Source organism: Tetrao urogallus (assembly GCF_951394365.1).
Source record: "Tetrao urogallus genome assembly, chromosome: 25".
NCBI classification, from domain to species: Eukaryota; Metazoa; Chordata; class Aves; order Galliformes; family Phasianidae; genus Tetrao; species Tetrao urogallus.
The window spans coordinates 3,360,847-3,375,270 of record NC_136838.1 but is presented as its reverse complement, the minus strand read 5'-3'; the positions used below and the strand labels follow the sequence as shown (position 1 = coordinate 3,375,270).

The 14,424-nt window shown below is 52.7% G+C and overlaps 1 protein-coding gene across 1 annotated transcript in view; it reads left to right on the top strand.

The window, feature by feature from the left end:
• Positions 1-12,529, top strand: part of SBNO2 (strawberry notch homolog 2) — a gene marked incomplete at both ends in the record, with an annotated part of 40,434 nt that extends 27,905 nt beyond the window's left edge. The window contains 21 exons of the mRNA XM_079546669.1: positions 144-261; positions 433-538; positions 994-1,147; positions 1,555-1,731; positions 2,244-2,341; positions 4,645-4,727; positions 5,727-5,927; positions 6,030-6,205; positions 6,408-6,539; positions 6,803-6,938; positions 7,607-7,719; positions 8,599-8,670; positions 9,036-9,144; positions 9,434-9,508; positions 9,865-10,008; positions 10,237-10,331; positions 10,679-10,771; positions 10,979-11,110; positions 11,352-11,428; positions 11,601-11,791; positions 11,913-12,529. Of these exons, the coding sequence (XP_079402795.1) occupies positions 144-261; positions 433-538; positions 994-1,147; positions 1,555-1,731; positions 2,244-2,341; positions 4,645-4,727; positions 5,727-5,927; positions 6,030-6,205; positions 6,408-6,539; positions 6,803-6,938; positions 7,607-7,719; positions 8,599-8,670; positions 9,036-9,144; positions 9,434-9,508; positions 9,865-10,008; positions 10,237-10,331; positions 10,679-10,771; positions 10,979-11,110; positions 11,352-11,428; positions 11,601-11,791; positions 11,913-12,529 (3,099 nt within the window). The remainder of the gene's footprint in view (positions 1-143; positions 262-432; positions 539-993; positions 1,148-1,554; positions 1,732-2,243; positions 2,342-4,644; positions 4,728-5,726; positions 5,928-6,029; positions 6,206-6,407; positions 6,540-6,802; positions 6,939-7,606; positions 7,720-8,598; positions 8,671-9,035; positions 9,145-9,433; positions 9,509-9,864; positions 10,009-10,236; positions 10,332-10,678; positions 10,772-10,978; positions 11,111-11,351; positions 11,429-11,600; positions 11,792-11,912) is intronic.
• Positions 12,530-14,424: the final 1,895 nt, after the last annotated feature.

The window sequence follows — 14,424 nt, the reverse complement described above, 5'->3', positions numbered from 1 at the left end:
TTGAAGGAGGGAGGGAGCACAGCTGGGATTGATCTTTTCAGCTAGGACTGGCTGTTCAGGAAGCTGGAGGAGTCTGGGTTGTATTTTGTGCCATCCTCGTAATGAAAAGATGTCCTTTCTCCTTAACTGACATTCACTTTCAGATTGTGTTTGATGAATGCCACAAAGCCAAAAATGCCAGCTCTACTAAAATGGGCAAAGCAGTGTTGGACCTTCAGAACAAACTGCCTCAAGCGAGGGTTGTTTACGCCAGTGCCACAGGTGAGCTTCTGTCAGCACGGAGGGGCACCGTGTGAACACATGCCTTGGAAAGGTCCCTGGGTCTGGTGAGACGTGATGGCAAGCGAGCCTCCTTCTAGGCATTCACTTTGCTGGAATCAATGCTGTTTACAGCTGCTGTGGTTTTGCTGACGGTGAATTCTGTTCAAACAGGTGCCTCTGAGCCAAAAAACATGATCTATATGAGCCGCCTGGGAATCTGGGGGGAAGGCACCCCATTCCATGCATTTGATGAGTTCCTGCACGCAATTGAGAAGAGGTAAGTCATGTCCAGCATCCCTCTTTATCTGGCTTAACTATGGTGGCAGTCTTTCTTTGTCCCTGAAAGGGAAGTGCTGGCCAATCGATATCTTCTTGGGAATTCCTGTTTGCTCGTGAAAACAAGAAAAGTCCAAGCAATCCCAGCAGTCTCATGGCTGAGCACTCTGTACCTGCACAGTGCCAGCCTTTAAAGAGTGGAAGAGAGATGCTCAGAGACAGGGCATGCTTAGAGAAAGGCAGAGACCATGGAGGTCTACAAGCTGGACACTGTCCTCTCAGTTTCTAGAGGAAGTGAAATGGAAGGGCAGCTGCAGGAGTTGTTTTCTCCTATAGGAAATGGGTGGAATGCGTGCTTGAGGACAGGTTGAGCCATGGGAAGTTGTTCTGCAGAATCACTCACCCGTGTTGCCCTGTGGAATAGGAAGGGCTCTCACAACTGCCTCCCTCTTCCAGGGGAGTTGGTGCAATGGAGATCGTGGCAATGGACATGAAGGTCAGCGGAATGTACATTGCCAGGCAGCTCAGCTTCACTGGAGTGACCTTCAGGATCGAGGAGATCCCGCTGGATCAGCAGTACAAGATTGTCTATGACAAAGCAGCAAAGTTGGTGAGCTGGTCCCACTGCAGTGGGGAGACCAGTGTTTAATTGTGATTGGGGCATTGTCACTTGTTATGTGGGAGGGACTGAAGTCTCTGGACAGGGCCATGAGCACAAACTTTGGGGGTTTTTAATGAGAAAAAGGGTGTTATGAGAAAAAGAGGCCGTTAGCTCTCATAAGATGAAGTAGTCTTGTACTTTTTTTACTTCTATTTACAAGTTCTGTGTTTGCAAACCAGAGCTTGCAGCATCATGCTAACGCAGAAAGAAGAGCAGACTGTCTGCTCAGCCTAACACAGCAGCATCAACACTGAAGCTAAATCAGATTAGCAAACCCCAGACTGTTCTAACAGTTGCACGTACAACAGTGATGAGAAACAATGTATTAACTCAGCCTTTCTCGGTACTGTCTGCAGTGGGCAGAGGCCTTGATGGTGTTCCAGCAGGCAGCTGACCTGATCGGCTTGGAGTCTCGGAAATCCCTGTGGGGTCAGTTCTGGTCAGCTCACCAACGCTTCTTCAAGTATCTCTGCATTGCTGCTAAAGTCCGGCGCCTCGTTGAGCTTGCCAAGGAGGAGCTGGCAAAGGACAAGGTGTGGTATTGGAAGCTGGCTGTGTGGGCAGCAGCTGTCAGTCTTAGATTCCAAGGGAAGTCTTGTTGTCTGTAACCAAAGAGAGTTAATTGTTTCTGGGAACATTGGCAGCAATCTCTACTGGGGAGTTAATATCAGCTTTTCTTCTGAGGCTGTTTGCTTCTGGTGAACACGAGCAAGGTGATTTGAAACAGCATTTTGGGCCATGTTCAAGCTAGAAGCGGTTCCAGGTGTTTCACCTTTAGCACAGCCCTATCCTTGTATTTATCAGGATGTGATTTAGAAATTCCTGACAGAAACTACTTAGCAAAAGCAGCTTCTGAAAGCAAGTCATCCCCTCAGTGGTGTGCAGAGAGGTTTGAAAGATGGTTCTTGATCTGCAGCCTTGCTACAGCCCAACATCGTTTGGACAGGGCCGAAGGAAGATGAGCCTGGAACCACGAGATGCAATCTCTCGAGGCTGTAGGTGCTTGCCCTGACCCCAGCTGTGCCATCCTTGTGTTTCCCTGCAGTGCATCGTCATCGGCCTGCAGTCCACGGGGGAGGCTCGCACCCGAGAAGTCCTGGATGAGAATGATGGGCACCTCAATTGTTTTGTTTCTGCTGCAGAGTGAGTTCAAACTCCTTGCTTTTCTTTCTGTGGAGGGGATGCATGGGAGGCTGGAGGCATGCAAGAGAAAGCCCTGCCCTGGGGCCACTTAGAGCCTGCAGTTCCACAAACTCACTCTCATAAAGGCCTCAGCTCACATGAGCTGTAAATATTGTGTCTTGAGGCGCTGTTTCTTTAGTGTGACTTTGAGGCAGGTCCTGGATTGTTGAGGTCTCCTGTGGTCCAAACTTGCATGAACAGCCTCATCTGTCTGCACACAGAAAGGAACCAGCAGGTATAGGAGGGTCAGAAAGGTGGGCTCAGGTCTGGTTTGTGGGAGTCTGACTCAGGAAAACGGCGCTGTTGACAGTGAAGAAACAAGGGAGGGAATCTCATGTCATGGCAGAGTCTGGGATGGTGATACAAGGCAGCATTGCTGGAGTGGTGGGAGGGGGCAGAGACCCAAGGAGTTCAGGTTCTGTGGTGCTGGCTTTCATGGCAAGCACAAGACAGGAGAGGTGGTGGGGTTCTACAGTTCTTCCCAGCTGAGGAGAGCTGGGAGTAAAGGCAGCATTTCAGCACCTCTCACATTGCCAGCCTGTCCCCTGGCTGCTCCTATACAGCAAGGTGATGGATTGAGCTGAGTGTCCTCTGCAGGCAGCAGAGCTATTGCTGTTGTCTTTTGAAATAGGTTTTAATGCCAGTGAAAGCAGTGAGTGATGTTATGAACAGTGCAAGTGCAGTTCAGACCGAGCTGCCTCCCTTCCTACAGGAGGCTCTGTGTTAGCCTGTGTCAGTCTCTGCTGTCTCCAGTCCACCCCTGAAATACAAACACAGCTTGGTGACAGCATGCAAGGAAAATCTGTCAACTGCTTGAATCGATTTGGTCTCTTGAACTGATTTCTGCATCTCCAAATTCAGAGGAGCTCAATGAGAGAACCATGTGGTCCCTTTGAGCCTCTCTGAGCTTCCCAAAGAGAAAATCTCTGTTACTGATCACATTCACTGCTCAGCTCTGTCCCTGCTTTCAGGAGCAGGAGCAATTGGCTCAGCAGCATTGCTCAGATAACTGGATGTCTGCTGGCATCCACGGAGCCTCTAATTGCAGCGTCCTGGTTTTACAGCACTTCAGGGGATTTCTCGAGGGGAGTGTGCTGGGAAGAAGCAGTTGCTAAAAGATGCCGAGAAACAGAGTTAAAAGCTGATTGCTCAGTGACTGAATACCAGCCCAGCCCTTTGTTCACAGGGAAAGCGGGGGAGGAAAATGAGCAAGGTCAGTGGCAGAGAGGCTCCGGATCTGAGAGTGAGCTTTGCATTGTGTACCAAGGCTCACATCAGCCAGCACACGAGGCAGAATGGCCGTGCCTGGTCACTGCAGTCCCTCAGCAGCCAACCCAGGGCTCTGCCCCTTCAGGGAGCAGGGCTGTGTCCTTCCACCCCTCACACCGAGGGTCTTACAGCCCTTTCCCAGTTCCCAGCACAGCCTCCTTGTCCCACAGGCGAGTTGTCATGTCCACACCTCTCAGCTTTTGCTTTCAACACATATATATTTTTTTCAACCTTCTCTGCCTTCTCATTGCACTGGGGGTTCATCCCCATCCAACGTGATCAGCATTTAAGCATTAGTTCTTTTGTTTGCAGAGCAGACCACAGAAACATTTAATTCCCACACCTCTGATTGCCCCGTTCACCCAACACCACCATTTTCCCCATGTCTGTGTCACTTCTCTCTATTCTGTGGGGAAGCGGGCCCATGTCCAGTTAACCAAAGGACCTGGTGGAGTGCATTTGTTGGACAGCCCGACAGTGGTCTCTGCTGTCAGAACACACAGAGGGACTGGGACTGAGTGCATTTTTCACTAGTGATGTAACAGCTTCCCAGGATCTGTTTCCTGTTTCAAACTCCCTCCTAGTTGCTGCATAAAGGTCTCAGAACTTTGGCGTGCCACATGGCAGCACGGAACCCAGGGTCTGCTCTGCTTTTGTCACAGCATCTCCCAGGAGTGGCCCCGCTCCAGCAGGAAGGCTGCAGCAGAGCATTCCCAGCACTGAGTGCACAGCCTGCCCTCAGCACGCCTGTGCCACAGCTGGGGATCTGCTGTGCAGGCTGTGCTCCCAAGGCTGAGTTGCGTGTCTCCTGCGGAGCCCTTTGGTGCAACTCACTCTGCAGAGCCACGCCATAGTGGCTGGCTGACCACATGCTGTAGTTGTGATGCTGGATTTACCCTCCTTAGATGAAATGTGCTGCTATCTCAGGTAACGTTGCTACGTGATGACCAGCGATGTTCCTGGTGGCTAGAATAAATTTTGCATCTTACTTTCAGAGGCGTCTTTCTATCACTAATTCAGAAGCACTTTCCTTCAACCAAAAGAAAGAGAGAAAAAGGAACTGGCATTAAAAGAAAACGTAAGAGCACACTCCACTGCCCAGCATTTGACCTCCTGCCTTGCTGCTTCACCCCAGCCACTCAGCTTTTTCTTTTCCTTTTTCCCCTTTCCCTACTTCATGCATTCGCTGCTCTGCCCTGGTTTCGGTTTGCCCTCCCGCACATCTCCTGTCACCTCCTCTCTCTTGGAGGACAGCAATCCTGTAGGTCACCTCCCCCTCCTCCCCTCACCCACTCCCTGCCACCAGCGTAGGGCTGAGCCTCCACCACTTGCCCAGCAGCTGCTCCCCTTCCCATGGCTGTTTCTTTCCCTGGACTGGTGGGCAGGCAGCGCTGCAGTCCTGGCTGCACGTTTCCCTCTTGCAGCAGGGGCTCCTCCACTGCCCCTTATACGTAGCATGGCAGGTGTCCTGGGGGAAAAAAAAGACTTCCCTGCCAATGCGTTGGCTGTGGCTGCAGGTAAGAGAAGTTTGGGAATTTCTCCTGCAGTGGGATGGGAGGAAGGGTGGACAGCAGCACAGGCAGACTGTGGAGGTTTTGCTGGCAGGTTGCTGTTGCAGAGCAGCCTGTGCAAGCTGATTTTTGTGAACCCTCTCACGTGGCAGGGGCATGTCTTACTGTGCTTGGAAGTAAACGACGTCCCATCTGCAAACACCAAAACACTCTCACCTTCCCACTGCTTGCTCATTCCTCTGAAGGCAGCCAGACCTGCGGGCTCCTTCTGCTGAGGAGTCAGCACTGCTTATCACCAGATGTGTGCTATCCTGACGTGTGCGATCAGCTGCAGCCCTGATACAAATTGCCTTGTTCTTCCTTTCTCTCTCTTCCTTTCTCCTTCTCTCTCCTTCCCCCTCTCTCCCTTCCTTCCTAACTGTCCTGCCATGCTCAGGAGGCTTTCTCTCTCTGAGATAAGCCTTTCGCTGGGGGCAGGCTCAGCTGTGTTGCGATCTCTTTTCCTCTTTCTGAGCTGGCACTTGCTGTTTTTGCACAAGGCTGACCCTGCTCTCTCTCCCTTGCAGGCAAGCAGAGGGGCCGCTGCGCCAAGGCTCTGAAGGGCATCTGTGACCCCGTGGGGGTGATCAAGATCAGCGATGACAGCAGCACCGACTCTGACATGGGGCTCGACAGTGACTTCAACTCCTCCCCAGAGTCTGTGCTTGAGACCGACGATGTCATCTTCATTGAGCACGCCTTCAATGGCTTTGTGACCGAGAGCAGAAGTAAGCAGAGCCAGCAGCAGGGATTGGCTCCCTTCTCACTGATGGCAGCTCCTCCGATTTGCAATTTCCAGGTGACTCTAAACTTTTGCATTTCATTTGCAGGTAATTTTCACATGCTGCCTTCACATAAAGAGATGCATGGCCTGAGAGAACTGGAGCATGTGGAAAAGATGAAGCAGGACCTACTAGCAAAAGTAAAAGCACTGGGCAAAGAGCTACCTCTCAATACCTTGGATGAACTGATCAATCACTTTGGGGGACCGGAGCACGTGGCTGAGGTACCCCTTCACAGTGGAGTATATTTGGGTGGCACGAGTTAACAGGAAGAAGGCCAGCAGAGGGAGTTGCAGCTGGAAGAGAGCTTGCTTTCCTTCCTGGCTGTCTGAAAATCCTGTTGTGGATTGACCTCCTGAACACCCCGTACTGGTGCCCTGTGTAGGTCTGCCCTCTCTGATAACAGCCCCTCTCTTTTCTGTGCAGATGACTGGGCGAAAGGGCCGGGTGGTTTGCAGGCCAGATGGCTCTGTCATGTTTGAGTCTCGTGCAGAGCAAGGCCTCTCTATTGACCACGTCAACCTGAAGGAGAAGGAGCGTTTTATGAGTGGGGAGAAGGTGAGTTAGGTGTGAGCCAAGGAAACCTCCAAACCTCTGCATGGAGCGCGCAGAGGTGAGGGAAGGGAAAGGTGTCTGCATGCTTTTGCCTTGCCAGCCTTACATCAGCAAAGCTCTGCACCTTCTGTCTGCCTGTGCCCGTCCTGCTGGGAGGTGACAAGGAGGCCCGTGGGCTGCCATCGTCCTTTGGGCTGTTCCTCCTAACAGTTTTGCAAACATACAGGGATCTCACACCCCTTTCTCATATATTCTCTCTCTTTCAGCTTGTAGCAATAATCTCGGAGGCCTCCAGCTCAGGAATCTCTCTCCAAGCAGACAGACGGGTGAAAAACCAGAAGCGCCGGGTCCACATGACACTGGAGCTGCCCTGGAGTGCAGACCGCGCCATTCAGCAGTTCGGTGAGGGCTGAGGCTCTCTGGTCACTGCCCCCTTCCCCCAAGAACGGTGCAGATGGTGAAACCTTGGGCAGCCCTGAAATGGAAAAGCGTGTGTGGCCTCCTGTGCCAGGCTGGAGCTGCAGTCCTCCAGCTTTCTGAGAGATGTCAGCTTTCAGAGCACAGAGCTCCTCTGCTTTGCTTTGGGGGCAATCCAGACACACAGCAGTGGTGTCTGACTGAATTTGTGGAGAGGGTTTGCGTTGACTTCGGAAGTGGTTTGCTGTATGGAAAGGGAAAAGCCTTCCTATCTATACATGGGAGCAGAGGGCATCTCCATAAACATGCTTGAAGGTTTCTGTTCCATCCTGTAGGCTCTGTAGGATGAGAAGAGCAAGTTCCTCAGTAGGTGAGCACAAAAGAATCAGTGCATTCTGTAGCTCAAACCTGGAGCGTGAGGGCTGTAAACTCAACTCTGACAAGGTCTCAGCAGCAACAGTGATGAATGCTGTACCTGTGGGAGGGCAAACTGAAACCAGAGCTGTACCTCTGTCCTTTTACCCCAAAGGAAAGACCTGTTTTGAAACCAGCATGACATGGAAAGTTGTTCTGCCTCTCACCTGCTCAGCTTCTCTTCATTACCAAACAGGCTGCACCAACCTCCTTTCCCTTCTCTTCTCATGTCCCTGTAGGTCGGACGCACCGATCAAACCAAGTTTCTGCTCCAGAGTATGTCTTCCTTATCTCTGAGCTTGCTGGAGAGAGGAGGTTTGCCTCCATCGTGGCAAAACGTCTGGAGAGCCTAGTAGGTGCCCTGCAGCAAATAAATTACTGCTTTAACTCCACTTCTTTCTGACTGGCTTCCATTCCAATATGCTTACTGGCATGGCCACTGTAAGTAGGGGGAGGGATTGCATCACCCCCCGACTTGAAAGCTGAGGAATGCAGAAGGCCTTTAACATCCTCCTAAGATTTTGAAAAGGAAGTAAAGAATAACCAAGGCAACAGGAGGATACTGGAGGAAGCAGAATTTCAGATGCTGGAATTCCCCCCATACTATTACAGGAGTGCACACCCACCTATTTCCAGAAAGCCAATGAAATAACATATGGAGTAATTTATTAGACTCTTTCATTTTAATTCCCTTCTGATAAATCCCCAAATGCTTTGGTAAACTCCCAGCGCTCCAGAAAATCACTGCCTGCCTGTAGCACATTCAGTATCAGAGTCTCCTGATACTGCCTGGCCTTGGTGTCCTGGTTTCTGCTGGGACAGAGGAGTGGGTTTTTTCTTTCATACTGTCTGGCACGATGCTACGTTTTGGCTTTGAGAGAAATACAGTGTTGATAACACTGATGCTTTGGCTGTTGCTGAGCAGTGCTGCACAGAGCCAAGGACATTTCGGCTCGTCATAATGTCCTACCAGCGAGGGGAGCTGGGGTGAGGGGTGTCAGACCCAGGGCAGCTGACCTACACTCACAAAGGGCGACTCCAAAGCATATGAGATCATGTGAAAGAACTTTAGGAACTGTGAGGTGTTGGCCAGGGGGCAGCTGCTGCTCGGGGACCGTGGTGACGCTGCGGTGCTGAGCAGCTGCCCAGTTAAACCACGGCATTCGGCCGTCCTTGGCAGGTGTTTTGTATCAGCTAAAAGCAAGAATTTTTTGCTTGGTCTGTCTTCCAGGGTGCCTTAACTCACGGAGACCGGAGGGCCACTGAATCCCGAGACCTCAGCAAGTACAACTTTGAGAATAAGGTAACTTGCAGCTGTTCTCAAGGCAGCTCAGCCAAGGAGGGGTCAAAGCAGTAAGCGAGTGCCTTCAGTAGGAGCCAGGGACAGGCAGATCATTGCTGGCATCTACAGGCAGGATCTGGCCTAGCAGCATCAGCACCCAGCACCCCAAGTGTGGCATCCAGAACTGAGTTGCTCCGCAAGGGAACAGCCCCTGTCCCCAGGGGAGCTAATGTCACTGCTGGATGAGGGTGTGCAGGGTCCTGCACTCTGGGCCCTGGGGACAGGGTACGTCCCTGAGCCACAGCATCCCTCAGCACAGCCCTCTCTCAGTGGGGTTTCTCTGCAAGTCATTTCCTCCCATGCGTTACTCTCGTCTCCTTTCACAGTATGGGGCTAAAGCACTAGACAGAGTTCTCTCCACTATCCTCAACTACACGGAGAACAGAGTTCCTGTGCCCAAGAGCTATGAGAGAGGAGAGGCTGCATTTTTCCAGGGTAAGAACATCATCAGCTCCAGGGTTCCTGCTGCATCTTTCTGGCCAGGTCGATTTCAGGGTTGGGATGTCTGAAGAAAGAAAACAGCAGCTGGGAGTAGAAACTCAGAGGGAACGCTGCCACTGACCTAAAGGCTCAGTGCTCATGCAGATACGTGTCATCCTGCCAAGCAAAGGGGAAAATGGATGTGGAGCAGACTTAACTGTGAAATAATGGGTACTGAAGGGGAAGTGTTACTGTTAGGGATGGGGTGACCCTAAAATACTCAAGCTGCTTTCTCTTTTTCCAGAAATGAAGCAAGGTCTTATCTCTGTGGGGATCTGCTGCAATCAGTTGAAGTATGGCACTGTCTCAGTAGAGAAAGGTACGTGTCTTATTTTTCCTGGCCAGTGTAAGGGAGAAATGGAGGAGGCATTGCTGTGGCCCTCCCACCCCATCTGCACCAGAACACAGCCTCAAGGAGCTTGCTGTGCAGGCAGGGCACAACATGGCACTGCTGCTGTGAGGGCAGAGTCCAGTAGGGTATAGTCCAGGCTGCAGATTGCATTTCCCTGCAGCAACCTGGCAGCTGGCAGCCTGGAGGAGCAGCCCTTGGGCTGCTCTCTTATGCATTGCTACTGTGCTGCTCTGAAGAAGGGTGGGGATTCTCTTTTTGGATGTCTTTGGGAACGTGCTGGTCAGCCAGCTACTCACCTTCCCTGCCCTGCTGCCCTCTTGCAGACTGCTCCATCACCAAGTTCCTCAACCGGATCCTGGGCCTGGAGGTGGACAAGCAGAACATGCTGTTCCAGTATTTCTCTGATACCTTTGACTATCTCATTGAAAAGGACAAGAAGGAGGGCAAATATGACATGGGCATCCTAGGTAAGGAGGAAAGGGGTGATCAGGCTTCTTACACTGCACCTCTGAGGTTCCCTGCTCCTCCCTGTGCTGACCACTGGCTATTCCTCTGTTCCCATCGCCTACTCAGGTGCTGGAGGGTCCCAGCTCCACATAGCACAGATCCTAAGACTCCTGTGCAGGAAGGGGAGGTGGCACAGGGAGATGGATCTTACACCTGGGCATGTGTTTTGGTCTTTCTTTGTGCTACAGATTTAGCTCCAGGAATTGATGAGATCTACGAGGAAAGCAAGGAGGTCTTTCTGACCCCTGGGCACCCGCAGGATGGGCAGGTTGTGTTTTATAAGGTAGGCAGCCTGCACTGCTGTTTCTGCTGTCCACTTTTCTCTGTTGCTTTCCATGCTGGAGCTGTGAGCTGCTGGATCTCTCCCCCTGCCCCATGGCTGTTTGTCATGCTTGTGTCATGTTTGCTGTGGTCGTGAGTAGGTCACTGATGCTGGGAATCACAGAGGAGGCAAGGAGAGGCCCTGTGCTGCCTAGGGGCTCTCTGGGCTGTAAAGCCCTGGAGCGTAGCCTGGTAGAGCCTATTTCCTCCTCAGTTTGTGCTGAGGAGGGAGTGTTTTGTGAGACAGACATTGGTGCTTTTGTCCCATGCTGCTCTGAAGTTACAGAATCCGTGTTTGTCCTCATTTAGATCAGTGTTGACAGAGGACTGAAGTGGGAGGAAGCTTATGAGAAGTCACTGAAACTGACGGGATCTTATGATGGGTTCTACCTCTCCTACAAGGTGGGTTCTGGGGCTCTGCTGGGATGGCACCCCAGCTGAGAGGATGGCTCCTCACTGGAGGTCTGTCATGGCCCTTGGGCTGTGTCTGACCTCGTGCTGGGGGCTGGGAGGTGCCTCCAAGCACTGCATCACGGAGAAGGGTCGGTTCAGACAAGAGCCTGGGGGAGGAGACCCATGTGACTGTAACCATCAGCTCTGCCCCAACAGACACGAGGCAACAAATACACCTGTCTGCTGGCAGAGCAGGGCCGTGGCAAGAACTTCATCCTCTACAAGCCAAATATTGGGAAGCAGAGCCAGCCTGAGAGCTTGGACAGTCTGCACAAGAAGTACCGGCAGGTAGGCGGGAGCTGCAGTCCTGCAGCGTGGGGAGAGGGACGAGCATCCTTCTCTGAGCAGGGCTGGCTGAAGGACATTCATGTAACCCCTTTACACCTTCTCCTATCCCTGTTGTGTGTCAGGCAGAAGCAGTGGTAGCACCTGGGTGTGCTGCCTCCCAGTCCTGGATTTCAGGTGTCAGCTGTATGTCAGACAGTGGAAAATCCTGACCCTCTGCCTGTAATTTCTTCTTCTTCTGCAGGTGACACCGGATGAAGCCAAGGAGCACTGGGAGAGCTGTTATCACTTCTCCTTGAAGAAGTGCAACCATGCTGTCTGGTAAGGGATGCACACCCCAAACCTGCCCAGCTCTCAGGGTGGGGGGCTTATCCTGTGCTTCCCAACAGTGCTGTTGGGGTCTGGGCTGTAACAGTGAGTGGGGGACATGCTATGGAGGCAGTGGGTGTAACAATCTGCCGTGCTGATTCAGGTCCTTTTCTCCCATTTGAAGGAACAGGAACTGCAAGCTGATCCAGGAGGGGAAAGAATGTTTCCAGGGCATGCGCCTGCGTCACTACTACATGCTGTGCGGAGCCCTGCTGAGGGTGTGGAGCAGGATTGCCAGCATCATGGCAGACATCACTAACACCAGCTACCTGCAGATCGTCCGCCTCAAGACCAAGGAGAAGAAGAAACAAGTTGGTAGGTGAAATGTGGGGAAGGGAGCGGGGCATGAGCGGGCCCTGGTACTTCTGCCTCTGTCCCCAAGGCTCTCCCTGCCTTCCTGAAGTGCTGTGGGGACTGAGGCACGTTCCTCCCTTAGGGATAAAGATCCCCGAGAGCTGTGTTCGGAAGGTGCTGGAGGAGCTGAAGCAGATGGATGAGAACGTGAAGCGGAAGCACAACCGACTCCTCCAGGCACAAGAGCAGAGCCTGCAGTTCTCCCTCCCCCTGCACGGGAGGCAGCAGCCCCTGGACCTCACGCACGCAGCGCCTGGGCTCTCCTTACCGCAGCACTCCCTGCGCCAGGACGAGATCCTGGACCTGACCTACAGCCCTCCCAGCGACAGCATTCCTGACATGATGAACCCGGAGCCCAGCCCTCTGTGCTTCCCCCCGGAGCCTGTGCTCCAGCCCCACCAGCAGCACGGATCTCCCTTTGGCTTCGGCCACCTTTCTGCCTTCAAAAGCCCGGACACCATCCTGGAGGGCAGCGTGCCTCTGAGCTCTTCCCTGCAAGAACATCAGCCCCTGCCTCACCCTGAGCCCTCACAGACTCTGCAGCAGCAGGAAGATTTTGTTCAACAGGATGGAAATATCAATTTCAGAGAGATCCTGGAGGACATGCTGAGGACGTTCAATGGGGCCCCTCAAGAGAACATTCTGCCCCAGGAGCGCCAGAGCGTGATCCAGTTCAGTGGGCTTTTCCCAAACTTCTGAGAGCCTCTGGGTGCACCGGGTGACTCTCAGCCACTGCAAATCCATATCCTTTGGTGCAGAGATGAGGGCTAGGGAGCCCTGGCTTTTCTACTGGTTTGGACTGATCCGTTTCTTTTATTGAGGGAAGAAGAAAAAAAAAAAAATTATAGTTCCTTAAAGCAAAGTTTATTTATATATAATATACAGTCAGGCATGTATAGATTTGTATATAACGTGCTTGGGGGTAGTTGAGTGCTGCCGAGTTCAGCTGATCTGGACTGATGGTCTCTGCTGTGTTCAAGTCCTGCTCACGGGTCAGTGCTGTGTGAGACCAAGGAGAGACACCCATCCCCTGCAGACTACTGAGTTTCCAAGCCAAGTCGTGCCTCTCTCAGCCCAGAGCACTGCAGCTGCAGCCCCTGAAGCTGCCTCAGCTTTGCAGCAGTTGCAGGAACTGACTGCACCAGCACCTAATTAGCCGGGATCGTGGCAGAGCTGCTGAGTTTGGCACAGCTCAGCCAGGCTGGGACCACGCGGGGATTGCCTGGAGCGTGGGGGCCGTGAGTCCCACCGACCTCTCCTGAGCCTGCAGGGCTGCTGCAGCTGGCCGTGCTTTTCCCACATTTTGCTGCCGTGTGCTTTTTGTCCTGGCCTTCTCCCCAGTCCTGTGCTGCAGGGCTTCTTGGCTGGGACAGGGACGGCCCGGCTGTGTCACCCAGCACTGCTCTCAGCCCCAGGTCCCTGGCGAGCACAGGGATGTGCAGTATTGCTGCTCATGCTGCATATCCAACCTCCAATACCAAAGAGCAAACGTCTGCTTTGCACTGCACTGCCCCACGTCCCCACCTGCCCCAGCAGCAAGGTGGGCAGCTGCCCCCCAGCACAGAGGGCACCGCTGCCAGCCCTGCTCCACACCTCGCACCTCGGCAGGTCCCGGGGACTCAGCTTTTGTTTTCTCTGCTTAACCTGAGGAGTATGGCAGGGAACTGGCAGCGTTGCCCTGGGGCAGCTGCTCTGCATCCTCCCCTCTGCGTCTGTTCTCTGCATTCAGTCACCTGGGCGTCCCTGGAAGCAGCACCGGGATGCTTTCAGGGGAAGGATGTGAGCCCCTCCCCAGCTGGCCCAGCTCTCAGCGAGGACCCCTGCCCAGAAGGTCTGTCTTGAGGGGCTGCAGCTCTTCATATGAGCTCCTGAGCCCCTCCAGGCACAGAAGCCCCAGCTTTGGGAAGCGCCACGGGTTGCTGCAACCCCAGAGACTGAGGGCTGCCTGCCCCGCTGCGCTGAGAGCAGGGGCAGCCTTGGGCTCCCTGCCCCCCACCAGCCTCACTGTTTGCCCCTGTCCAAGGAACCCTCCTTACCTCACAGCCCACACCAAAGATGGGAGCTCCTGCCCCCAGGCTCCCAGCAGGGCAGGGCTCTCCTCTTCCCCTCCTATTGAAAGTATTTCCCCGCTCACAACACTCACTTTCACTCACTTGGCACTTGCTGAATTCTCAGCAACCAGGGAAAAGGGTACCAAGAAAACCCATTTCAGAGAGACTCAAACTCAGGAATCACGAGGTATTCCCACCTGGTGCCCTTTGCCCACCCCTGTGCCACGTTAGCAGAGTGCCACGTGGCAGCTTTGACACACGATGTTAAAATATATGCAATTATCCCTCCCCCAGCTCTGGAAGACAGAGAGCACCTTCAAGGAAACCCCTCCCTGCCCTGATCCTGTGTTTTTGTCAGGGTTAATAATATGTAACGATATCTTTTAACTAAATTATTATGCCGTTGTCCTACTGATTGTATGTATTTTTAAATGAGTCCCTCTTTTTCTTCCCTTACACCTTTTTGTTAGCACTTTTTAATCTGCTTGTCGTTTGCCTTTGTTTTTTTTTTCTATGTGTATTTATAATTAATTGAGATGTATA